This window comes from Rutilus rutilus (assembly GCF_951802725.1).
Source record: "Rutilus rutilus genome assembly, chromosome: 10".
Classification (NCBI taxonomy): Eukaryota; Metazoa; Chordata; class Actinopteri; order Cypriniformes; family Leuciscidae; genus Rutilus; species Rutilus rutilus.
This window is the reverse complement of record NC_140215.1, coordinates 20,988,240-21,014,240: the sequence shown is the minus strand read 5'-3', so window position 1 is coordinate 21,014,240 and position 26,001 is coordinate 20,988,240. Positions and strand designations below refer to the sequence as shown.

At 38.0% G+C, this 26,001-nt stretch overlaps 2 protein-coding genes across 4 annotated transcripts; one reads left to right on the top strand and one right to left on the bottom strand.

Moving 5' to 3' along the window:
• Positions 1–187: 187 nt before the first annotated feature.
• ift88 (intraflagellar transport 88 homolog) lies at positions 188–14,416 on the bottom strand. Of its 3 annotated transcripts, none has more exons than XM_084421204.1 (28): positions 14,069–14,416; positions 12,058–12,144; positions 9,880–9,942; positions 9,708–9,767; positions 9,272–9,325; positions 9,119–9,182; positions 8,925–8,994; positions 8,700–8,790; positions 8,506–8,610; positions 8,322–8,424; positions 8,098–8,212; positions 7,744–7,975; positions 7,600–7,670; positions 7,382–7,468; positions 6,741–6,840; positions 6,270–6,356; positions 5,951–6,137; positions 5,690–5,798; positions 5,426–5,576; positions 4,818–4,933; positions 4,677–4,729; positions 4,512–4,577; positions 4,311–4,417; positions 3,937–3,997; positions 2,402–2,446; positions 2,032–2,079; positions 927–1,040; positions 319–569 (listed from the first exon to the last, which is right to left on the bottom strand). In XM_084421204.1, exons 2-28 carry the CDS (start codon positions 12,142–12,144, stop codon positions 448–450), a joined length of 2,568 nt encoding a protein of 855 aa, XP_084277330.1. In that variant the 5' UTR covers positions 14,069–14,416; the 3' UTR covers positions 319–447. The 3 variants fall into 3 exon arrangements, with proteins under 3 accessions (XP_084277332.1, XP_084277330.1, XP_084277331.1); XM_084421205.1 differs by having other exon boundaries at positions 14,094–14,393; XM_084421206.1 differs by lacking the exons at positions 2,032–2,079; positions 2,402–2,446 and having other exon boundaries at positions 188–569.
• On the top strand, positions 14,414–25,975 carry cryl1 (crystallin, lambda 1). The gene is made up of 8 exons (XM_084421207.1): positions 14,414–14,566; positions 15,033–15,140; positions 16,043–16,169; positions 17,900–18,061; positions 18,885–19,079; positions 24,375–24,483; positions 25,314–25,420; positions 25,575–25,975. Exons 1-8 carry the CDS (start codon positions 14,526–14,528, stop codon positions 25,671–25,673), a joined length of 948 nt encoding a protein of 315 aa, XP_084277333.1. The 5' UTR covers positions 14,414–14,525; the 3' UTR covers positions 25,674–25,975.
• Positions 25,976–26,001: the final 26 nt, after the last annotated feature.

Genomic DNA, 26,001 nt, shown 5'->3' with positions numbered 1-26,001 from the left:
GGCGGACTGTTTGATACTGAATAGATCACGATCTGCTCAAGCCAATGCGAAAACTCTCACATTGATTCACACCCCCCATGGATCCTCTGTATTCCTTTCAGATATTTAGGTGATTTAATCATTAAAATATATATCTATAAAACTGATTTAATATTTCAGACTTACAAAACATGCACGTCTTTAACTTCATGTTATCCAGGTTTTATGGTGTAGTCATAACTCTTTACATTTTAATGCACAAAATGGATGAAATAAGATAACCATTTTTTCCTAAAAGCAAATATATATATATATACAATGCATTGCTATTATAAAATATAGTAAAGCATAATGAAGGATTTAATTAAGTAATAATGAAATATTTGTAAGCTTCAGTGCTATAGTTGAGCTGAAAATGCAGACAAATTTAGTATCTGGATATACATTAGATGTTCTCTGTTGCACACATCACTCAGGCAGTAAGTCATCTCCCAGCTCTTCATCAGCAAACTCATCTTCCTCTGTGCGTTTCCTTGCTGCTGTTTTTGGTCTCTGCATTTGAGGCCCCAACGGATCGGCATAAGATGCATCTAAAGTGATGAATACAATGGGAGCACTAAGTTTTAATAAGTACAGACCAGACCAGAATCATTTTTCCCTTTACATGAATGAGAAAACTCTTTTCTATAATATAAATCAGCCAGAAAAAAGGTAACTTAATTATTTGATTAAGGGAATGTAATAATAATTTGTCATCATTTGGCAGATGCATTGGCATTTGCTAGGTCCATGCTCTACTGTTTGAGCTAAAGGAATGCAAAACGCCAAGCCTGGTTTGTTTGGTGAAAAAGTAATTATTCTACCAGAATTTTATCTTTATTTGATCGTGTATTGGAGCCACAGTGACAAGAACCTCCTTAAAAATAAAGACCAAAGTTGTTTCTCACCTATTTCCTGCTGAGTGCTGGCCTCATACGGCTCATTGGACCCGGGAAGAGTTTTCAGTTTAACGCTAAGCCTCTCACCCTTGGCGCTGGTGCCATGGTTGCTTTGTCCACTGTCTGAGAAAACACATCCACATGTTGGACTTGGAAAAATTTCTGGAATGAGTGTTATTTTACAGTAGTGTCTGAACAGAAGGGGGAAAAGGGCATTTGCATTTAAGTTGCCACCATCAACAATGCAAGCCTTGCTGTGTTCGAACACTGGAAAACAACAACAAAAAAGCAAGAAAAGCAAGAAAAGCAACAGCTCCAGCGTGCACTTGAAGCAAAGCCTATGTGCAACTAGACTCCTAATTAAATTGAGTTCATATGAATAGCATAATTGAAAGCATTTGTGTTGCACAAAGACAGCGGCACACAGCTGCATTTCACATTTCGGCTGTGATGACAGGAACAGAGCACTGAGGGACAGATGTGGGACCGGAGTCTGGCAGGCAGGTAACTTTGAGATCTTAAAACGTCCCAGCGACAAAACTCAAAGGCATTAAAATGACCTGTCCACCTAACTGAGGAATCATGCCAGAATCAAGCTCAAACATTTAGCACAAAAACAAAAAGCTAAATAAAAACTGCTTCAGAGTATTTGTATTCATAAAAAACATCTTTAATGTGACATCAGTTCATGCATCCAAAATGGCAAGTAATAGTAAAAACTGTTGATGTATCAAGCGCACTAATACCGGGATAGTGTTGTTCAGGAGTGTACTTGTGAAATATTTCACTGGTTTATTTGCACTCTGTGCTTTGCAAACAGAAAGGAGGTGCTGGAAACACTCTGTCAGACAGTGAGAGCGGGATATTCCCTGGGATTAGTGGTTTTGGCAAAAAGGACATCCTCGGGCTTTCAGCACATGTTTGTTTTCTGTCGTGCTGTGATTGAAAATACGTCCTTGGATGCTGTATCATGATGGGGAAACTTCAGGCATTAAAACATCATTTTGATACATGGACAAAGCAAGTTTAAGTTTTCCATGAAGCTATGTTTTTTTGGTTTTTAATCATCCAGAGGACTGATCATCTAAAGTGCACAGTGAAATAGAGTACATACCTCTGCCCTGCTGCAGCACAGGACTATACTTAGCTTCAGAGCGAGAAACTGCAAGGAAAAGAAAGGAAAAAGAAGAAGACAGATCTCTGAAGAGACAGTGGAAAGGCTGTACAGAGAGTTGAGAGCTGAGTGAGGCCTAAAAATTGGGTTGCACCATTTTTTTGTGAATAAAGTGGTAAACCTAGCATTATGTGTTGAGTTCAGTTACGACTACAGGGCTGAATGTGAGGAATGAATGACATCTGTAACAAAGCGTGCAGCAGCAGCAGTTTATTCCTGAGCTGCATCTATCATGCTCGTTGTAATAGTCATACAGGTGAAGTGTGTGATCTCGTCCTCTAATGTAATTCTGTAATGAGTGTAGTCATACCACTGGCTCTCAGAGGAGGGGTATTGATGGGGCTTGAGCTGCTCCCTTTCAGGTGCATAGCCATGAACAGAATAACAGAGATAAACAATAAAAGAGAACAACAGATTACTAACAAAACGAAGATGAAGCTGACAAAGAATGCAGGAAAAGAAAACGCTTTCTGTGAAGAAGAAATTAAGTTCTGTCTTATTACTGTCAAAATTAGCGATTTCATGAATGTGATCATATGCTGTCTGACTGGCTGTAAATAAATTACACATAAACAACCATTCAAATGTTTTGAGTCAGAAAGATTTTTTCGAGAGAAATTTGAAAAACTTTTAATCAGCAAGAACGCATCAAATTGATCAGAAGTGACAGCAAAGATATTTATAATGTTACGAAAGATTGCTATTTCAAAGAAAAACGTTACTTTTGAACTTTCTATTTATCAAAGAATCCTTGAAAAAGGTTCCAACAAAAACATTAAGCGGCACACCGGTTTTCAAATTGTGAGAAATGTCTGTTGGGCAGCAAATCATCATGTTAGAATGATTTCTGAAGGATCATGTGACACGGAAGACTGGAGTAATGATGCTGACAATTCAGCTTCGCATCATAGAAATAAATGACTAAATATTAATATTAAAATTAAAACAGAAAACAGTTATTTTAAATTGTAATAATATTTCACAATATTACTGTTAACTGTATTTTTGATCAAATAAATGCAGTCTTGAGTTTAAGAGACTTGAAACATGAAAAATCTTACCAATCCAAACTTTTGAATGACAGTGTATGTCCTTTATCTGGCTTATTTTCCACAGAAATGGGAATTATGACTAAATGAATTGAAGAACCCAAATCAAATCCCTTATAAAAACCGACCATAATAATAAAGTAGCTTTATATCATGTCTGAATTATTCTACATAAAGCAGGTAGTGATCATACCACTGGGCTTTTTGGGGTTTGTGCCGCTTCCTAAAGTGACGACGTGAAAATAAAATATTAGAAGAAGAGAGAGGTGAGATGCAGTAAAAGGCTGATGATAACAGTCACTTGTTTGAAAATTAGTGTACTGCATGACCTTTAAACCCAGCACTGCCTGAAGCTGACAACTGAACATCACCTGATATGAGATCCACATCTGATATCCCAAATGAGAAGTGAAGAAAAAAAAATTTTATTTCTAGACTATAAACTTAAAATAAACCAAAATCTAAAGGGAAACTGTTAGATTTCAAATCTCTAAATCATGTGATTTAGTTTAGTACTAAAGGAAAAGCACGTGTCTAAGGCACATGCATATTCTTTTTGAACATCACAGGACTAGCAGTCTCCACTAAGTCACTATATTAGGGCAGTTACAGTCATACCGCTGGGTTTCTTAGGGGGAGTGTGTGTAAGGTTTGATGTATTTCCTGTTTACCAAGAGAGGCGGATGACAGGTTGAGGTTGATGGAAAAATTCAAGTAAGAAGCATGTATTGAGTTAATGAGCAGTATTTTATTTCAAAGTTTAATCGATGAGGTTGAGTTAAAACGGTCCACTCACCACTGCCAGCGCTGCCTTCCCTGCGCCCTCGAGCACTGCTCTCCCTCCCAGATCTCACCCTCTGTGTGTGGGAATAACAGCAGGCTGTCAAATACTTGCCATTTCTCCAGCTCTGAATTCAGGGAATGTGCTCAAATATTTTATATATAGACCAACACATAGGTTTACTGGCAAAAGGAACAGGTGAAGAAGAAATCCAAGTAATCTCTCTCTCTCTTTTAGTTTTAAACTCTAAAATATGAAACTCCACACACTTGATTTAGAGACAGTCGCTTATTATCCCTCTAGTCTAGACAGTTATGTGTGTTTTTTGTTCACTCTTCTATTTTCTTTCCTTTAAGGAAGCTAAAGAGGCCCAAATATAAACAGGGTACCTGCTCTCTGATCTCCTTCATTTTTTCAACTTTCTTCAGTTTGGTGGCATAATCCTGCACCTCTTTTAGTCCCATATCAGTGCACAGCCTGACCAGGAAGCGTAGACCTGCCCGATAGATAATGAATGGCATGAGATGCAAAGCTACTAGATAAGCACAAAGAATCAAAGGGGAAAAACACTGTTGTGTTGAGCACATTACATTCAACATTTTCAGGAAATTTCCGATGAATGTCCTTGTAGGTCTCGAGTGCCTTTTGATAATTCCCTGAAAACAAATGAAAAACATAAATCATGACCCTGAAGGCACTGAGATGACAGCTTATGGCTAAACTTATTAAATGTATTAGTATTGTCAAGTTCATACCACTTCTCCTGTAACAGCTAGCCACCATCAGCTGCCACTTGACCTGTGTTGGTCTGAAATTCATGATACATCATTAATATAAATATCTCCAAATACATGCAGAATATTCATGATAAATACATATGATATTTAGTAACTTACTGAATAAGGGTAGCTCTCTCAAAGTACTGAATAGCTTTCTCGCAGAACTGGGTGTCGATGTAATATGCTCCCAACCATTCAATGACACTAATGTTTGAGGGAAAATACCTGTACGACTGAAATAAAAAACATACATTATTTTTTATATAGTAAAATTAAGTTTTGTAATAAACAACAATCATAATAACTGTAATCCATAAATTATATAGAATATTATTTTTAAATATCCACTAAAATCTAGACTGCGATCTATATGATTGCCACCTATGCATGTCTTGCTTTCTTTAAATACATTTTATTTTATAAAATTATATTTAATTATATTTTTATTTAATGATATTTAACTGTTATCTAAAGAAAGCAAGACATGCATAGGTGCTCATATATTTTAAATATAGTTAAATATTTAATTTGAGATTTAATTTATCATTATTATATATTAGTTACATTTAAACAGTTTAAAATACAGCTATTTATTTGAAAAATGAATGTATAAATGTATGATGACAAAAAAAGTCCTGCATTTATTTTATTCAAACCACATCACTTGAGACGTGACTAATGACATGTCATGTTAAGTGGTGGTTTTAGGGAAAATGTTTTTTTACCTCATAATAGTACTGGAAGGCCTGAGATTTGTCTCCTTCATTGTCATAGAGGTCTCCCAGTTTGGCCAGCACCTGGGCATCTGTGGGGGTCACACTGGTGAGCTGCATCAGCCACTCAATGGCCTGATGAGGGTCCTCCAACATCTCATATCTAAAGCTGCTTAAGGAATATGACTCTTAACAAGCACTCATCATACTTATGTCATGATATTTCTTGGCAACTGAAATTCAAATTTTGAATGCTGATGTTTAATGGAAGGATACAAATTAGCCAGCTGGTACATGACCTGAGCACTGTTTCTAAGGATAGCGTGCAGTTTGAGGAAGCAATCCAAGGCTTCCTCCAGCCTACCCAACCTTTTATAGGTCAAACCTGCAATCATACAGAGATTTCTGCTTTAAAAGGACTTACATTATTAATACATAGTCTTGGTCTCAGCTAAAACATTGTAAATGTAGAAAGGTTAAAGCACGTATAATCTCATGCAGCGTAACCCTTAGGATGTCATATTTGTAATGGCAGACCTAAGTTATAGAGAGCTTCAGTACAGGACGAGTCATTGCGAAGAGCCTCCTTATAAAACTCTGCTGCTTTCTCATAGTCCTCTTTCACAAACACTGTGTTGCCTTTGTTAATGAGGGCAGCAGGGTTGTAGCGGTCGGCGCTCATGGCTAGCTCAGCATAGCGGTCAGCCTGGTCATAATCTTTTTCCTGGAGAAGGCACAAAAGCAGCAAAACAAGAGCATATCTTATTAAGCATATCTGAGAACCTTATTAACACAATGTGATAAACACAGCCATTTCCAGTTCTTTAATGTCAAAGCTTTATAGCTCTGTACTCACCAAAAAGTAGAGAAAAGACAGATTAGTGGCAGCAGCACTTTTTACCCGACTGTCCTTCTTCTCAAACATCTTTAGCGTCTCCACTGCCTGGAAACAAAATAAGTGGTTAAGCATATTCATAGTGTTCGCAGTGACTTCAAGGAAATGAGTGACATAAATAGATAATTTCTTTGAATAATACACTTGCTGCTACATGAAATGAGAGAAGCAAGGCAGCACAACACAATATCAGCACACAAATACAGGGCCTACTGCAGAAACACACAGGTTCTCCAAAAATAAAAACATACCTCAGCCTCAAGATTCATGCAGATGGACAGGCAAGAAAACAAAATAAAATGGACCATTGAATGTGAAAAGTGTTAAAAGACAGAAACAAGGGTTCCACACAGACATAGAGCAAAATGGCTCTCTTCTGTGGTAATATGTCAAATGCAATGCAATTTGAGTGTGTCTCAGGGTCAGATCTACCTGTTTGAAGTCCCTCTGTCTTAAGTATGTAATAGCTTTATTGATCTCCAAGTCATTTGCCAGCTCCACGTATTGTGAACCCTTTACCATGTCCACACACCTAAAAAAAGATGGATGAATAATAACTATTTCAAATAAATACTATTGTTAAAGGAATGTGATGGGATTCAACGCCCTCTTGTGGAAAACTTACACTGCCATTTAAAAGTTCGGGGTTGGTAAGACGTTTTAATGTTTTTGAAAGAAATCTCTTATCTGTTAAAAATACAGTAATTTACAGTAATATTATGAATTATAATTTTAATGTTTTAAAATGTATTCCTATTATGGTAAAGCTGAATTTTCAGCAGCCATTACACCAGTACTTAGTGTCACATGATCCTTCAGAAATCATTCTAAGAAAAAAATCTTATTATTATCAATATTCTTCTGCTTAATATTTTTGTGATTATGCATTTTTCATACAACTGTGATATATTTCTTCAGGATTCTTTGAATAAAAAGAACAGCATTCATTTGAAAAATAAAAATATTTTGTAACATTATAAATGTCTTTATTGTCACGTTTGATTAACTTAATGCATCCTTTCTGAGAAATCTTAATGACTCCAAACTTTTGAATGATAGTATAACCTACTTACCAGTCAAACCCAGCTGCAAATGACGACTCAATGGCTGGAGCAATAAGCTTGGCTGAGGTCATAATGTATTTTTCTGCAAGTGCTTTCCTAGAAGGAAAAACAAAACAAAATGATGGAAGACGATGCAGATACACTGAAATGTAATATGTGGAGATTAATAAATGCCAAGCTGTAGACAGTATAATAGATCCAACAGAATGTGTAATACATTATAATACCTATCCCTTTCCATTTGGTGAAGCTTATCATTCTTTATTGCCTCAATCACCATGTTTGCATGAGGGTCATCCTGAAATGTAAAAAAGATTTGATATAATTCAGTTTAAATGTATGACTAACAAGGATTTTAACGATACACTCACATTTGCAGGGATATACTTGTCTTCATCATCAACACCGAGGGGCACGCAAATGAGTTTTTGAAAAGCTTTCTTCATCCTCTCACGGTCTCCGATGGCATAGTAGCACAGGATGAGGTTGAAGCCTGTCTTTATGTTGGGATTATCACTCATGATGTACTCAAAGGATGTGATGGCATCTGAGTACTGGCCCATATGTATGAACACAACTCCAATGTTCTGCATGATCTTGATCCTATACAATAAGGGAAAGTTACATATTGAAAATCCTGCCAAATTGCTAACAACCTGAATAAATTGAAGGGTGCAATTCAAATACGCAGTTCACACAACAAACGTACTGAACTAAGTACTGACCTCATTGAATTGTGGGCATTTGAGATCTGATCCAAAGCCATGCGGTAAAATTTGATAGCTTTTGTGTAATTCTTTTGCTTGAAATAGATATTTGCCATGTTTACTTTCAATCGACCTATAGTAGGGAAAGTGGTTACAGAAAACCTAAAATTAGAAACACGTTTACATCAAAGGGAGTTGAATTTGGATTAAGATATTTTAAATAATATTTGCAATTCGCTCACCGGCATTATTGAACATTTTGTTCTTCACAATGACTTGGTATGTGTTCAAAGCCTCAGTGTACATGTCATTACTGGCATATTGGTTTGCTAAATTAAACAATACCTGAACAAAGCATAAATAAAACATGTGAAATTTCAGAGTTTTTAGTCAAGATATGTATTTTATATGGAGCAATGAACTCACAGAGTAGGTCAGATCCAGATTGATGTGGTCTGCAGTGCCTGTTTGTTCTCTCTGTCTCACCAGAGCCCTTTCCTTCCTGCCCGCCTCTTTGGCTTTCTCTAGAGACTGTAGAAAAAAAGATAATTCAGCATCTAAATATTCATCCTTTAAAATCTTTAAAACCACGTATAGCAGTTATACCAAGCTATACCCACCAGCTGAAGATCCCCATGAGCATGAGCGAGACAGCTCTCCTCTATCAAATCATTCACCTTCTTTTCCAGGATCTTTATCTTTTCCTCTGGACTGAACAAGAAAACAAACAATTAAACCAAAAATTTGTGTCCGTCTCCAAGTAAAACTATAGATTTCAAGGGGGATCTAGTAAACAAAACTTGTCAATGGCTTGTCAAGCGCTATGAAAACAGACGGACGCATACGTGTCTTCGTTCTGTCTCTCTAATGGAGGGGCTGGTCCTTTTGATTGTCCCAGTGGATCAAACACTGAGCCTGCGAATTCAAAAGGAAGTTAATCTCAGAAGTTAAAATGTATTTATTCAATATCATTATGAGACAGTTAAACATAGAGTGCCTGGACAGCACATGTGCAAGAGGGTTTCTTGTGTGAAAGCACCTCTAGCTATAGATGAAGAATATCCTGCTGCCCGCACTGCAGTCATAGGACGAGCCGCACCGTCCTGTACAACACACACACAAAAAAAAGAAAACAAATAAAATTTCACTGCATATAACATAAAGAGAAAATAAACAAGAAATTGTGTCCCACCTGAACAGCTCCAGTCATAGGTCTTCCCATTGCAGTGCCAACAGGCATCCGAGACTGGAATATTAACATCAGAAATATAGACATAAGAGGAAATAACAAATAGAATCAACTTACTTTACTCACAAACTCAGCCTCGAAATCCCTTATTGAAGCATGAAATACAGTCCATTTCTCAATATAGTCTATTTCTATATCCAAGTTCCATACGAGTTCATTTTCCCAATATTTGATTATCTTGATTCTGACTGTATATTCTCTCACCAATGACCAATCCTGTCTCAATCCTCTCACCAAAGGTCAATGACCTTTCCTATCCTTACAGCTTTCTTCCTGATTATAAGACATAATACATTCTAACATTCTATCACGCTAGCTTAAAAAGCTATTTTATTTTGAGTCAGAAATGTAGTAGTGTAAATCCATAAGTTCTTCTCACCCCATAGGCTGTTCCAATCGGTCGCCCTCCAATAGCAGTGCCAGGATATTTTGCGGTCATCTAAAAATATTCATTAAACAAATGTAGTGTCTATTATGAATGAAATTTGGGTGTGTGCTGATGTGCCTGTGCTTCCATACAGCACCTTTGGCAGCAGATGCTATTCACTTACTGGTGGTCTTCTGCCATGACTCGTCCTGACGGCCTGCTGAAAGGCCACATCGTTGTGAAGATCCTACAGGGACAGGAAAATGATCATTGCATGACATTCAAGTGATGACATCTATCTATCTATCTATCTATCTATCTATAAATTACAGAAACGTCTGTCTGTCTGTGTGTCTGTGTGTTTGTCAGTCTGTGTGTGTGTCTGTTAACCGCATATCTCTTGAACCGTTAGTCCGATGGATTTCAAACTCGACAGGTGTCCCGCTACGGGCAAGAGTAAGTGCAGTGCCAAGTTTGACGTTGTTTGGATGAGAAATGCAAAAGATATCATTAAATATATCATTTTTAGAAGGTTGTGGTTTAAAAATAAACATCGGTCAAAGAAGCCCCAAGAAGGTTGTGGTTTAAAAATAAACATTCTGACATAAACACTCAGTCAGCTACACTGTTTACTTCTGAATATTATAGTTTGGTTCCAAAACGTGATAAATCCATTTTGATTAATTTGAGTAAAAATGTGTTTTCTTTACCAAGAAACCAACAATTACTAAAAACACACACAAAAACTGATTTTGCACGGGCACTTTGCACTGCTCCCTGAATCGACACGCTTATAATAAAACACACAAAAACTGATTTTGCACAGGCACTTTGCACTGCTCCCTGAATCGAGGCGCTTATTCATTTGTGGTTGTAAACTGAATCTGTAAGTCAGCTATGCTGTTTACTTCTGAATATTATATTTCATTCTGGTGCGCTTAACGCTATCGCTACTGTGTAATAGTAGCCTATGCTATTCACCAACTAAACATATCCTATTCAATGCGTTCACAGTCTCTTTCACGGGCATCATTTGTAGTTGCCTATTCACAAACTGTTTGCTCAAGCATAACTTTTTCTCGGAGTTCACTGTGTGCTTTCTACCATGCACAAATAAAAATGTCACTGAACTTTTGCTGTGTAATTGTAACAATGAGCACTCACCAAACCAACAATTACTAAAAACACACACAAAAACTGATTTTGCACGGGCATTTTTTGCACTAGTCTATCTATAAATTACAGAAACGTCTGTCTGTCTGTCTGTCTGTCTGTCTGTGTGTGTGTGTGTCTGTTAACCGCATATCTCTCGAACCGTTAGTCCGATGGATTTCAAATTCGACAGGTGTCTTGCCACGGGCATGAGTAAGTGCAGTGCCAAGTTTGATGTTGTTTGGATGAGAAATGCAAAAGATATCGTTAAATATATCATTTTTATAAGGTTGTGGTTTAAAAATAAACATTCTGACATTAGAGGGTTGTATCGGTCAAAGAAGCCCCAAGAAGTGTGTTGTGGTTTAAAAATAAACACTCAGTCAGCTACACTGTTTACTTCTGAATATTATAGTTTGGTTCCAGAACGTGATAAATCCATTTTGATTAATTTGAGTAAAAATGTGTTTTCTTTACCAAGAAAGTGGCAAGATGAAAACCACTATTTTCTGTTTCAAACTTTCACATAGCATCTTTAGGTTATAATAACATAACAAATTCAAATCTTTTTTTCTCCAAAAATGCAATAATTTCCCCCAAAAAATGCAATAAATTCATGACACTTTTTTTTTTTCAAAATGCAATTAATCCATTGAATCAATATAAAAGTTATTTTTTATCATATTGAAACTGTTGGAATCAGCCATCGCTAAGAAATATCTTCTGAACTTTTTTGACGGCAATCAGCTCACAAAAACTGATTTTGCACAGGCACTTTGCACTGCTTCCTGAATCGACGCGCTTATTCATTTGTGGATGTTAACTGAATCTATAAGTCAGCTATGCTGTTTACTTCTGGATATTATATTTCATTCTGGTGCGCTTAACGTTATCGCATTCGCTATACTGTGTAATAGTAGCCTATGCTATTCACCAACTAAACATATCCTATTCAATGCGTTCACAGTCTTTTTCACGGGCATCATTTGTAGTTGCCTTTTCACAAACTGTTTGCTCAAGCATAGCGTTTTCTGTTCACTGTGTGCATTCTACCATGCACAAATAAAAATAATTTCACTGAACTTTTGCTGTGTAATTGTAACAATGAGCACTCAAACACACCAAACCAACAATTACTAAAAACACACACAAAAACTGATTTTGCACGGGCATTATGCACTAGTTTAATAAATGCAAGGTATTTTTGCACCTCTGAGTCAAAAGTCGGATTGTAATCATTGTAGCCTGTATACAAATCATCATCCTCTTCCTCTGGGACAAGATGCACGTTCTCCATCTGAAAAAAACAAAAAAACAAAACAAAACTCATAAAAGTCTCTGATGTAAATGACACATTATCTATCTATAAATTACAGAAACGTCTGTCTGTCTGTAACTCCCTGAATCATCGAGTTCACTGTGTAGCCTGCCCCCTGAATCGTCGCCTGCTCCCTGAATCGTTGAGTTCACTGTGTAGCCTGCTCCCTGAATCGTCGCCTGCTCCCTGAATCGTTGAGTTCACTGTGTAGCCTGCCCCCTGAATCGTCGCCTGCTCCCTGAATCGTTGAGTTCACTGTGTAGCCTGCCCCCTGAATCGTCGCCTGCTCCCTGAATCGTTGAGTTCACTGTGTAGCCTGCCCCCTGAATCGTCGCCTGCTCCCTGAATCGTTGAGTTCACTGTGTAGCCTGCTCCCTGAATCGTCGCGCTTATTCATTTGTGGATGTTAACTGAATCTGTAAGTCACCTACGCTGTTTACTTCTGTATATTATATCTATCTATAAATTACGGGAACGTCTTTCTGTCTGTGTGTCTGTGTGTGTGTGTGTGTGTGTGTGTGTGTGTGTGTGTGTGTTATTCGCATATCTCTCGAACCGTTAGTCCGATGGATTTCAAACTTGACAGGTGTCTTGCTACGGGCATGAGTAAGTGCAGTCCCAAGTTTGATATTGTTTGGATTAGAAATGCAAAAGATATCGGTAAATATATATCGGTAAAAGCAACACACACTGGCTTTTGCCGCTCTAGCCGCTGGCCACTCCCCCTCTCACACTGCACACTGAGTGAGCACAGCTGGCCACTCCCCCTCTCACACTGCACACTGAGTGAGCACAGCTGGCCACTCCCCCTCTCACACTGCACACTGAGTGAGCACAGCTGGCCACTCCCCCTCTCACACTGCACACTGAGTGAGCACAGCCCAGGACCAGAGACAGAGAGGGTCGAAGAAAGCAGCGGAGCTCAAGCATAGCATTTTCTCGGAGTTCACTGTGTAGCCTGCTCCCTGAATCATGTAGTTCAATTTTCCACATTTATTGTATGTCATTATGTCAGTATCAGTATTTGATTTCTACCATGCACAAATAAAAATGTCATTGAACTTTTGCTGTGTAATTGTAACAATGAGCACTCAAATACACCAAACCAACAATTACTAAAAACACACACAAAAACTGATTTTGCACGGGCACTTTGCACTGCTTCCTGAATCGACGCGCTTATTCATTTGTGGATGTTAACTGAATCTGTAAGTCAGCTATGCTGTTTACTTCTGAATATTATATTTCATTCTGGTGCGCTTAACGTCATCGCTAGTGTAATAGTAGCCAATGCTATTCACCAACTAAACATATCCTATTCAATGTGTTCACAGTCTCTTTCACGGGCATCATTTGTAGTAGCCTATTCACAAACTGTTTGCTCAAGCATAGCGTGTTCTCTGAGTTCACAGTGTAGCCTGCTCCCTCAATCGTGTAGTTCAATTTTCCATATTTATTGTATGTCATTATGTCAGTATCAGTATTTGCTATCTACCATGCACAAATAAAAATGTCACTGGCCTTTTGCTGTTTAATTGTAACAATAAGCACTCAAACACACCGAACCAACAATTACTAAAAACACACACAAAAACTGATTTTGCATGGGCACTCTGCACTAGTATTTGGAAAACCAGGAAAACAGGAGAATTATAAGCATTAAGAATAGAAGGCATTCAGGCAACAATGTAGACACTTTATCCAGACTGATACAGTGGGGACACATATAAAACAAGAAACTTTTAGACATTATTTTGAACAAATATGCGAGTTCCTCTGTTAAAACCATTTCTTGACAAAATTACACGTTCGTTTACACGGCTAGCGAGTGACCATACCGCTTATCTCGTATACAAGTAAACTTCCAACATCTGTGGTTGTGAATTATGATAGTTAAACTTACCCGGTAAACAGAACGGTTTGCTTACCGAAGAAAGGTGCAAATTAATGTCCGTATTAAGTTGAACTATTCAGTGTCTGTGGCCCAGCAATAGCTAACTTACAGCTCGCTGCTAACTAAGCTGAGCAACAACACATCGGTTGCTAGGATACAGAGAGGGGTTGCCATAAACTGCACACGAGCGATTTTCGATATTCGTTGTTACATTGCTTATGTTCGTGTCTTTATATATTTTCTTTTAACATTGTATTTCTAAATAAACGTATACACTTCTGGGCTGAAATCCAGTGAATTATCCTTCTGCAAAAATCCTGATGTATTTAGGCACGTGTGAGACGCCGTAGCTCCGCCTTTCCTTCGTGCAGACGGGCACATGATAATAGCCTGAAGTCTGGTGATTTTGGGCTCTCGGGAAGTATCCGCTTGAGTTAAACTTTTGATTTCTGTAAACGAGACTGCAATGAGTTCATTAAAAGGAAAGATCATTACTGTTGTCGGAAGGTGAGAGTTAACCTGTCAGTTACTGCCAGTCTGTCAAATTGAGCAGACATGATAGTAACAGATTAGCTGAGTGGTCTTTGAACTCTACTATGATGGTGTTTATAAATTATATGTATCTCTCCATATCAGAATTGCGTCTGAAAAATCAAACTATGAATAGCACGTGAATCATATTGCGCTCATTTGACATTTTTTGGGTAGATTTGCTTTGTACAAAAAATGTCAGGGTTATTCTGACAGGATTTGCATGCATGGTCATCAAAGTCATTAAATCTGTGAATTCATGTTTGTCATGCACTAAAGGTGATTGCAAAATTGAAGTTCTATTGAAGCATTATCAGACACGTTCCTCATTCTGGGATATAGATAATGCATTGATTTTCACTAATCTTGACCTATATTTGTATTTGACTTGTTTACAATGCTGTCTCTTCTCCCTTTTTTTTATGTATGTGACATCATAAAGTGGACTGATTGGCCGCTCCTGGGCCATGGTGTTCCTGAGTGGAGGATACAAGGTCAAGATCTATGACAACAAACCAGGACAAGCGTCAGGGGCCATCACAGAGATCAGGTCAGTGGAAAACAAGAAAGAAAATTTAACCATTGACCCCCTCAGTCAAAATGACCCATTGACCTAAATTCTCTCCCATCATTGCTCAACCTTTGTCAGTGCAGGTTCGTGACCCATTTTGAGGGCACAAACTATAAAATTCAATGCTCAGGGGAGCTAAATAGACTAAATGTCAAAAGTACATAATATGTAAAAACTAAACAAAAAAACAATTCAATTAAAGTATGTACAAATGAAAGTTTTGTTACTATCGGCCCATATCTGTTTAAAGGGTTAGTTAACCCAAAAATGAAAATTGTCCCCCATGTTGTTCCAAACCTGTAAAAAAAGAAGACATTTTAAAGAATGTTGGTAACCAGTTGACAGTAGCCATTAACTTCCATAGTATTTTTTTCTTTTCTTCTTCCAACTATGGAAGTCAATTGGCGGTTCTTTTGTTTTCAACTGAAGAAAGAAACTCATACAGGTTTGGAACAATTTGAGGGTGAGGTGAGGAAGTAATGACAATTTTCATTTTTGTGTAAACTATCCATTTAACAAACCCTCTTTGCTTGTTTCACCTCTTCTGTCACCAGAGGGAGTTGTAGAGCCTTCTGTCTCCTAGATATGAATCTCTAGATGCCCTGACTTGAATGCAGTAATGAAAGATTAGGGCACACAAAAAAAATTATCTTCTGTAATGCATGCAGAGTTGCTTCAGTTATTAGGAGCAAATACAAGAGTTTTTTGAAAGGCATAATTTACAATAGACAACAACATGTCTTTATCTGCATCAGATACGTTATCTTATCAATCATAAACAATGACTGAAACACTGTATTTTGACACAATAGGTATTTTGGCAGAACCTGTACACGTTTTGTTGAATTTTTTGCTGAATATTGTGTTTCTTGTGTGAGCAGGAAACAGCTTGAGGAGCTTCAGCAAGCCAAAATGCTAAGAGGAAATCTCAGCGCCGCAGAGCAGTTGAGTTTACTCAGCAGTCATGATGACTTGCAGCAGGCCCTGGAGGGAGCTTTCTTTGTCCAGGTATAGTTTATCCTTTCTGTTTTCCTTTCTAGATTTACTTTATGTCAAACCAAAAAACGACACAAGGAAACAGAGGATAAACATCATAAAGTATTTGACGTGCTTTGCACTGTGACAAAACAATTAAATGTGGAATCATTGATTTGATCAATATAATGTGATAACATTCTTCTCTACACTATTTTTTTTTTTTTTTCATTTATCCATCTAGTGTAATATTTAATATAAAAAGCCCTTCTAGGGACAGGTGTAAACACCATGATACTGACATGGGATTGCTTCGAGAAGATAATATATGTTTAGTGTATCTGTCCCTACCAAATAAACTATAAACAAATACACATGAAATACTTGTATCAGGGTATGTATGAATCAAAGGTACCAAGTATTTCATGTGTAGAGAAGAAAGAGGTCACATCATTCCACATTTAATTGATTTGGCACAGTGCAAAGCACGTGAAACCAGACGAAGTGTGTCTGTGGTTTTACTTCTGAAACTGCTGCATCCATGATGGCTCTCTCGGTTGAGTTAATGTGATTAACTATTGAAAATGCACCCAGGTTTAATTATTAAAATATATTGAACACATAGGAGCCAAGCCTCTGTTTGCTATAGTCAAATGCTTTATACATGTATATTAAAGGGTTAGTTCACCCAAAAATGAAAATTGTCATTAATTACTCGCCCTCATGTCGTTCCAAACCCGTAAGCCTTTCATCCATCTTCGGAACGCAAATGAAGAACTTTTTGATGAAATCTGAGAGCTTTCTGTCCCTCCATTAACAGTCTACGCAACTACCACATTCAAAGTACAATAGATAAGACTTCGTTAAAGTAATCCATTATATGAAGCGACGTGAGTGCTTTGTTTGCGCAAAAAAACTAAATGTACTACTTTATTTACCAAATAATATTATCCAAAGTGCGTTCACGGAACTACGTCAGCTCGAGTCAACACAACAGGCATGCGTTGTGGTGCTCCCCCTACTGGGTTGCTGGTAAATTTTTTTGTAAATAAGGTGATAAATTCTGTTGTTGTTTTTTTGTGCAAACAATGTACCCGCGTCGCTTCATAATTGAGGTTAAACCACTGGAGTCACATGGATTATTTTTAGTGATGTCTTTACTAGCTTTATGGGGCTTGAATGTGGTAGTTGTGTAGGCTGTCAATAGAGGGACAGAAAGCTCTCAGATTTGATCAAAAATACCTTAATTTGACTTCCAAAGGTGAACAAAGGTCTCACTGGTGTGGAACGACATGAGGGTGACTAATTAATGACAGAATTAAAACATTTTGGTGAACTAACCCTTTAAAGATGGATGAGGTAGGATTGTCTTTGTACTATATATACATTGACAGCAGATTGTTTCTGTTTGTCTCCGTTATGACATCAGCATTTAATGATGTCATATAGTCCTTATATATGCTGATACTGCTTTATTTGCACATTCTTGTATTAGTGATGTTCATATTATTTTGTATTACATTTATTTTAGCAGTTTGGTTTGTATGCTTGTGATCCAACCATCCCCCCCCCCCCCCCCCCCCCCCCCCCCTCTTTTTATTCTTAATGTCAAAATGAAAATTCATGTACATGTCACTTATTGTTTCTGCTCTTGTATTCCCCCTTGTTTCGCTCTGTGCTCTTATTGTAAAGCTGTTGCTACAACTGTTGCTGTTGCTGTTGACACTCAGCTGCTCTTGTCCTCTGTGTTTTCTGTAAAAAAGGAGTGTGTATTTGAGGACCTGGAAGCAAAGCAGACCGTCTTCCTTGAGGTGGAGAATCTAGTCCCAGAAAGCGTGATTATCAGCAGCTCCACTTCCTGCCTGATGCCAAGCAATGTGTTCTCTCGTGTCCAGAACCGAACTCGATGTATCATATCTCATCCGGTTAGTTTTTATGTGAGACATACACAAGGTTGAAGCCACATAGAAAATGCGAGTCAAATCTTATTTTTAGGCTTTATTATTAAATTTTAAGAAATGATAATGTAAAAAAAAAAAATTTGAAATAGAAATAATGAAAAATGATTATTTAAAAAAAAAACTCAGATTGACTGTATTTGACAGTACATTCCTTATGTGTACTTAAGTCCAGATTTTGTTTGTTTTAGCGCACACATTCCGGCTTTAGTTTGAACCCCAACATCTTCCATCCAAAATAAAACACATCTAGACAAAAATGTCTTTAGGTCATGTTAATGGCTACAGCTAAAATCCTCCTAAAGATCATCTTGTGCAATTGCCCTTAATAACATTATTGTTATTTTCGAATGTTCCTACACCGACGAGGAACATTCGTAAATGAAAGCATTTAAAGCATCATTTACATGGACATGGTTTTTCTTGTCAGCCCTGTTTTTTCGCAGCCTGTAGTGAAGAATGGTGTGAAATATATCAGGCCCACAGGGGCATTACTGCAGTTTAATTCCTTCCATGCTCAATGGAAATTCCACTCTGATCTCATGAGCAGAAAGGCCTTGCTGGTCTTGTTGCCCTTCAAAGCGTTGTGAGGCTAATCGTTCACCTTCACCTGCATTTAGTGAATGTTTAATCCTAAATGCCAAGCATTTGTGGTCAGGCATTTTAGTCAGAGAGACCTTCATAGTAGGCCCTTATCTCTAGCTCTGGTAAACACATTGGTACAGTGTCTTGTCTGTGTCCCAGGGGCAATTATACTAGTGTCATTTCCTTCTTGTTTTTAACCTCTCAGGTAAACCCGCCCTACTATGTGCGTCTGGTGGAACTTGTGCCCCACCCCGAAACGCTGCCTGCTGTAATGGATGTTGCTTACTCACTGATGACGGATGTCGGACAGGCTCCTGTGCGCCTCAAGAAGGAAATCGATGGTTTCGCTTTGAACCGTGTTCAGTATGCCATCATAGCCGAGTCCTGGAGGCTGGTTCAGGTTGGTTGAGTCATGGAACAAAATTACATAGCAGTTATGGCTATTCTGTTTAATTGTTTGACTTTCAACCTATTCTCTGGCAAAATTCATATAGCATGTTAAGTAACTTCTGTTGTTATTCTGACCCCAGTCATGTCCGGAACCCATTCCCCCTCTTTCTTTCTATTCAAAGCTCCACTCTCCTATGTAATAAATGCAAAGTATAAAATATATATTACACACACACACACACTTATTTGTTTGTTTGTAAATCTCAAATCTCGCATTTAATTTAACAAATTTAAAATGGTCATATAGTTATTGCTGCCATTTTATAAAAGCAGACACTTAAGGCCTGCGTTACGGTGATCTTACCACAGTTAAGGGTAAAATCATGGGGTAAAGCCCGATTACCCATGGTAAAATCATTGTAATGCATTTCTTATGGTTTATTGCTTCAATAAGGTGTCAGCACGTTACAGGAAGAGATTGTTCATATGTGGGGAAAATATATTGCTGTCAAATCTCATTACTCATCTCTGAACAGGAAAGTCCTAAATGAACTGTGTAAATTTTGATGTATGTCTCTGTTACACTCTAGACTGAAAGAGAAACGAAGTTAGTGGAACAAACAGAGACTATTGTATTTATTAAAACAGAGCATTGCAACATTCATTGTCTTATCACACTCTGTTTAAAAATGATCGATTGAGAGAAGGGAAAAAACGTCTCTTTTCTTTGTTTCTCTTGAGAAACTTTTAGAACAGCCAGCTTATCTTTTCTCACACTGGTAGTTTTGTCCTGCATACACAGTACACCTGTATTACAGTGTATCGAATGAACATGGGGTAGAGTGAGGTGATCCACTTTAAAAACCAAGCCCTTTTGAGCTCTGCCCACAAGCAAAAACAAAAAGCAGAGTCAAGAAAGGACTTCAACAAATAATGGACATCTTACTTTGAACTTTGTCTCTTTCTTTTTTTCCCTTTTTTTTTTTTTTGAGCGACTGTTAATTATTCAGTCGAGTAATTGACATTTAAAGATAAAAGCACAAAATAGTTTGCTCTGTTCAGGGTGTATTATGGAGGCATCATCACTCATAATACGCGGGTGTGTTGTTGTGTCTGAATTATGTGGTGAACATATCGTGTAAAAGAGGTGTGGTGAAATTGTGTTTTAATATGCATGATGGCAAATTTCAAAGGTCAGTTAGACATTTTGAGAACCATTAATCCTAACCTTAGTTGTAGCTTAGACAGAGTACTTAATGACGTTAGTGTTAGGCATTTTGTTGAAATTGTGATTTCGTTGCCAAATGACAATGTGTCTGTCTTTGTTGGTTCCTGGAGAGTTTTAAAAAATACATTGGGATAAAGTTCACTTCTCTTCTGCGTTCACAACACCAGTTAATGCTCTGGCAGATATTCAAAAAATATTCCGCATAATACAACACATGGCCAAAATTATGTGGACACCCAAACACCACACCAATTTGTGCTTGTGAAAATTAATTTCAAAAACAGTTAATAGGCAGTTGGCCCTCTTTAATAGCTTCTGGGAAGGTTTTCTACTAGATGCAGGGATCTGCTCTGATGATGGGTGATGGGATTTGGCCGTCAGTTGACTTTTGAATTAAAACCAGAAGGGTGTTAATTGGTGTAGCTAAAATGGACAAACCCAGGGTTTAGAAGGCGGTGGCCACATACTGCTGCAGTACTTATGAATACTGAGAGTATGGCCCTGTCTGCTCCTTTGATAAAGACCGTTATCTTACATTAGTAATGCTGATTAACCAAAGGATTTTATGCTCAATTATATTAATGTCTTAGAGAATAATTATAAGGATTCATCATCATGATCATAATCATAATTCACTAACCCTCATGTTGTTTTGAGCCTGCATGATTTTGTACATGATGTCTTCTAAATAAGATATTTCACAGAATGTTCAGACTGCACTTTTTTTAATACAGTAACAGAAGAAAGTCAAATGACTAAATGATGACAGGATTTATGTTTTTGAGTCAACTAGATATAACATCTAAAATGACATGGTCTAGATGTTGATTTTACGTTTTGAGATGAAAATGTCCATTGATCTTTGGAAATCTGTTCTTCAATCCCAGAGGAATGCTCTCAATGTTTATTTAAAGCCACAACAGAGGTTCCTTACTGAAAAAAAGCCCTTGTGTTTTTCTTACCTGAGAACATACTGTGACTTAATCACAGTGACCGACATTTGAGAGGTTAAAAGTTGAACCACTTGTACTGATGTTGGTTGGTGTCAAATTTGCTATTCTTTTAAGCTGGTCACAGATGCATGTATATGTCGAATAAAGGACGCTATCCATTCTGGTTTTAAAATGGCAGCACTGAAAATGGTATGCTATACTAATACTGGGCCTGATTGACTGGCATGACAGCTTTACGGCTTTCAGAGGTTTATAACCACTGAATGGAGGCAGTGCTGAAGGAAGTCTTGAGGCTGAAGACAAAATGTCATTTGTATTGCATATATACACATTGATCTTATTCATCACACCCCATTTAAGTATTCTTCCTTGTAACCATTTTCCTTCTTTTCTTATTCTTCATGGTGTTATTGTGCAGTCATTGATGATGAGATCATTTAATAAGATTGGTCTGGATCAACAATATGCTTTAGCTTATGTGTTCTGTCTCATTAGTTAACTTTTTCTTTACAGTGTCCATATTACAGTGTGTGTTAGGAATTTATTTTCTTAACCTACCAATTTTTTTATTGGTTTGACCTACCAAGATATCATGACATAATTTTGACATTTTCCAAGTCTTGTGATTTCCTTGCAGTCAGAGGGAAAAGTTCAATTTCTTAAAGGGATGGTTCGGAGTAATTTCAACCTAGGGTCCTTTGCACCATGACCTCGAGTCAAACCCCCCCCCCCCCCCCCCCCCCAGAGGCTTTTTTTCCCTTGGTCGAACATTATTGAAGTCAGCCGAATGGCTTAGTGCAGGCGCTAATGGATCCAAGGTTGTATCTCGTAAATTACCCCACTAATAATGCCCAGAATGGTACCAAACTTCTACAGTAGTACAAATAGGTTTTTTACTCATAAAACGAGGCATTGGAAAGTTTGTAAGTACATCAGGAGTTTATTTAAATAACACTTGCCTGATGGCTTATGCTACCGCTAACCCGGACGTTGAGGTCACTTCCGTGATTTGGGAAAATCAAAGTCTGCCGTAAAAGTCCTGGCAGAAAGCGATGCATACGGATGTAGTGTAACGACGCCCAGTTCCAGGAACGCAATAATATTTTGTTGGTAGTACCAGTTTGCAACAATTATTAGTTAACACTAAGTTGTCAACACTTCGGAAAAAATAATAAACATTTTTGGATATATTTCTATGGAGTGTTAAATTCACTAGCTTTTCCCTTACACTTGTGAGTTTTGCAAAGGACTTTTACGTGTTTTTCCCAAATCACGGAAGTGACCTCAACGTCCGGGTTAGCGGTAGCATAAGCCATCAGGCAAGTGTTATTTAAATAAACTCCTGATGTACTTACAAACTTTCAAATGCCTCATTTTATGAGTAGAGAACCTATTTGTACTACCGTAGAAGTTTGGTACCATTCTGGGCATTATTAGTGGGGTAATTTACGAGATACAACCTTGGATCCATTAGCGCCTGCACTAAGCCATTCGGCTGATATCTCTAAATAAGCTCTAACTTCAATAATGTTCGACCAAGGGAAAAAAAGCCTCTAGGGGGGTGTTTGGCTTGAGGTCATGGTGCAAAGGACCCTAGGTTGAAATTACTCCGAACCATCCCTTTAAGAAATTTAACTTTTCCCTCTGACTGCAAGGAAATCACAAGTCTCAAATGTAAAAATTATGCCATGATATCTCATAAAAAAAAATGGTAGGTTAAGAAATGAATGCACCAATGTACCATTTGAAGCACAAATCCATGGGCTCATATCTAGATACAGTAAGAACTGAAATCCTTACAGAGACCCTCCCATTACTGTGTCCTCTTGCAGAGTTTTAGTGTCACTGACAATTGCATGTTTTGGGTTAACTTTTACAAAAACTTATCTTCCTTTCTTCTTGTTGGCAAATGCTTTTAAGAAAAATATGCTTTCTGAACTGTTGAAAGGCTTTTTAAAAAAAATGTTGATGAACCAGTTAAACCAGCATGCATGCCGTTTTATGCATATTGTTATTTTTCCCCAAATATCTAACCATCACGTCAGAGTTTAAAGGCTAATTCACACAGCGCAAACAGACACTGTCTGGTTTTGTCGGATCAGCCCTGTCAGTGTCTTATGGCTTCTGTCGTAGCTTGTTTTCATCGATTGAACATGTTGAATCGGTGCTTGTCAGGTTGTGGATTCTCTGAGAAGTGGCATACTGTAATCTGCTGATTGTCCACGTTGGTCGCCGTCTGTCGGTGCGGTGTGAATTGGCCTTAAATCTGTGGCCACTTTTTTTTTTTTTTTTACTAGCTGAAAAAAAACTGTTTGATCAACACTATGATTTTCGCAAGCCTTTCACAGCTTTTAAAGTGATGTAATGAAGAATTTAGACTTATACAGAGTCTTGTCCATACAGAGGTGAGTTTTTGTTTTTTATGGTAAGGAACTTTTAAAGTTTGGACATTGCACTACACACAAGATTTGCAGCTCAAATCCACTCATGAGTCTCAGAGTTCAGGCGGCCCTTTTGAGAGAGAGCCAGCTCTGGAAAGTAGAGCAGCTGGGAAAGTTAATGGCTGCCCCTGTTGATTACCGTGTACAGGAAAGGCCTCTTTTCACGGTTTCCCCAGCCAGTCCGCCGCCTGGCGACACAGAGATAACGGCCTCGTTGTTGCACGCAGGAAATGAACAAAGACCACCCTGTCCCCTCCTAAACTTGTCCCCCACTGCCCGTTCTGTATCCAAGCTTTGATTTCAGCACAGTCAGGCAACAGGTATCTGTGGCCACAGGTAATCTGAGTGCAAAGTGGGTCCAAAGCCTGGCACAACTACGCTTACCTCCCTCTGCCATACCATCCCATTGTTCAGAGGACACTGAGTTAAATGATAAGAGAAACCCAATACAGTGGGAGCGGCTTTAGTAATCTTTAGATGGCACAAAAAGGGGGGCAACCTCCGTTTTCCTCTCAGTCAGGTGGACCAAACCTTGTTGGCTGGACAAACTACTAAGCAGGAAGCTGTACTTTTAGGATTAGAAGATCAGAACATCAGTAAACCACTTTTAGAAACATTGTCTTTCATCCAAGTGTGTAATACAGAGCAAGCTGCCAAATGAACTTCTCTTTCTTCTCATCCAGGATGGAGTGATCTCAGTGAAGGACATTGATCTGGTGATGTCTGAGGGCCTGGGCATGCGTTACGCTTTTATAGGTCCCATTGAAACCATGCATCTCAATGCACCAGAAGGCAAGCTACCTATTAACCCATGGATTTTCTTTCTTTTTTTTAAATGTCATAATGATACTTTTGTAAATAAGCACTGAGAAGTTTTTGTTTTCATCATGCATGGAAAAGAAATTGCTGTGGTGCTTGGGGCAGAGAAATTTACTCACGTCAATTAACAAACTCACATGACTTTAATAAGTGTGTGAGAGAGAGAGAATTGGTGAAAGAAACTGAAACAAGTTCAGAAGTGTGTAAATGGGCATGTGTTTAGAAGAGATCTCATGTTGACGGTGAAAATCAGAAGGCAGTGTGAAATCTGTAGGATGACCCTGCTCCCCCCATGAAACGTGCTTTGCCATGTGACACCAGTACTAACATTTGATGATGACGGATGAATTATTATCCTCAGCCCTGCCTGCTTGTACTGTGAGTGAGGTGCTACTCTCACTGTGGTGATAAAGCCCCCTGTATTCAGAGTTTCGCCCGTGTTTCTTCCTTCGCTGTAATGGCACAGGTTCTTGGAATCTGTAAGGGAAGAACTGTGGCTGAACTTTCACTGGTGCACGTCTTATCTGCTGAGAACCCTTCTAAAAGCACTCATGCCCTTCAAATGAGGAGCTACTCAATTCATGCTTGAAAACTCTGCTAGAAAACATCTATTTGCTGAGTCATTTTGGACTCAATTCCCAATTTGAATGAATTAAAATAGATCTAAACACTTTCTGTAATATGTTGTTTTTAGAGTTTGATCATACTAGATTTTTTTATGGTCTACTGTGATTCTACTGTATTGTTGAAATGGAAAACCGCATCTTTATTTAATCCTTACCATGTTTTTTTTTTCTGTCCAGGTATGGAAGACTATCTCCAGCGCTATAGTGAGGGCATGAAGAGGGTTCTTACTACTTTTGGGCCTGTTCCAGACTTTTCTGGAGAGCCAGCAGCTAGAATTATAAAAGTATGCAATATCAATAGTATTTTGTTGTATGGAAAAACTAAAGTCAATTATTAACAGACATATGTTCCAAATAACCACAATTGTGTGTTTTTTTCTGTGTGTTTTTTTTTTGTAATCATTGTAAACTAAAATAAAGATTTGATCACCCCTTTAGGAGATATGTGAGCTGATCCCTAGTGAGCAGGAGCACCTCACAGCTAGGAGAGAGAGAAGAGATCAACTGCTGATGGGACTGGCTAAGCTAAAGAAATGAGGCTAGTCAATAAGATAATACGTAAATGGGAGTGGTTATAGATCATCTGAGCCATTGTTGTCCTTGGTTGAATATTTCCTTTCTGGGCAACAGAATATGTCTGATTATAGACGAAAATGACTGAACAAAAGCTAACCTCAGAAATGGCATAAGTGTTCATTTAATTATGATTTGAATTTTACCAATATTTAAAAGTCTTAGATTTGTGAAGCTACTTGTTAAACAGCTAAAGCACTTTCTTGCTCATGGTGTAAAATTTCACAATTAAAGGGAAAATTAAAGCAATCTCCAGTTGGCAAGTCCTTTACCTGATCCACCCCTGTGTGTG

Excerpts from the sequence above, each read along its gene's own strand:
- ift88 (XM_084421204.1), bottom strand. The coding sequence starts at position 12,144 with ATGGAGAACGTGCATCTTGTCCCAGAGGAAGAGGATGATGATTTGTAT. Across the intron at positions 7,976-8,097 it reads AATGCCCACAATTCAATGAG|GATCAAGATCATGCAGAACA; the intron begins GTCAGTACTTAG and ends CTTATTGTATAG. Across the intron at positions 4,578-4,676 it reads TAGCTGTTACAGGAGAAGTG|GGAATTATCAAAAGGCACTC; the intron begins GTATGAACTTGA and ends ATTTGTTTTCAG.
- cryl1 (XM_084421207.1), top strand. The coding sequence starts at position 14,526 with ATGAGTTCATTAAAAGGAAAGATCATTACTGTTGTCGGAAG. Across the intron at positions 24,484-25,313 it reads GCATCTCAATGCACCAGAAG|GTATGGAAGACTATCTCCAG; the intron begins GCAAGCTACCTA and ends TTTTCTGTCCAG. Across the intron at positions 25,421-25,574 it reads CAGCAGCTAGAATTATAAAA|GAGATATGTGAGCTGATCCC; the intron begins GTATGCAATATC and ends TCACCCCTTTAG.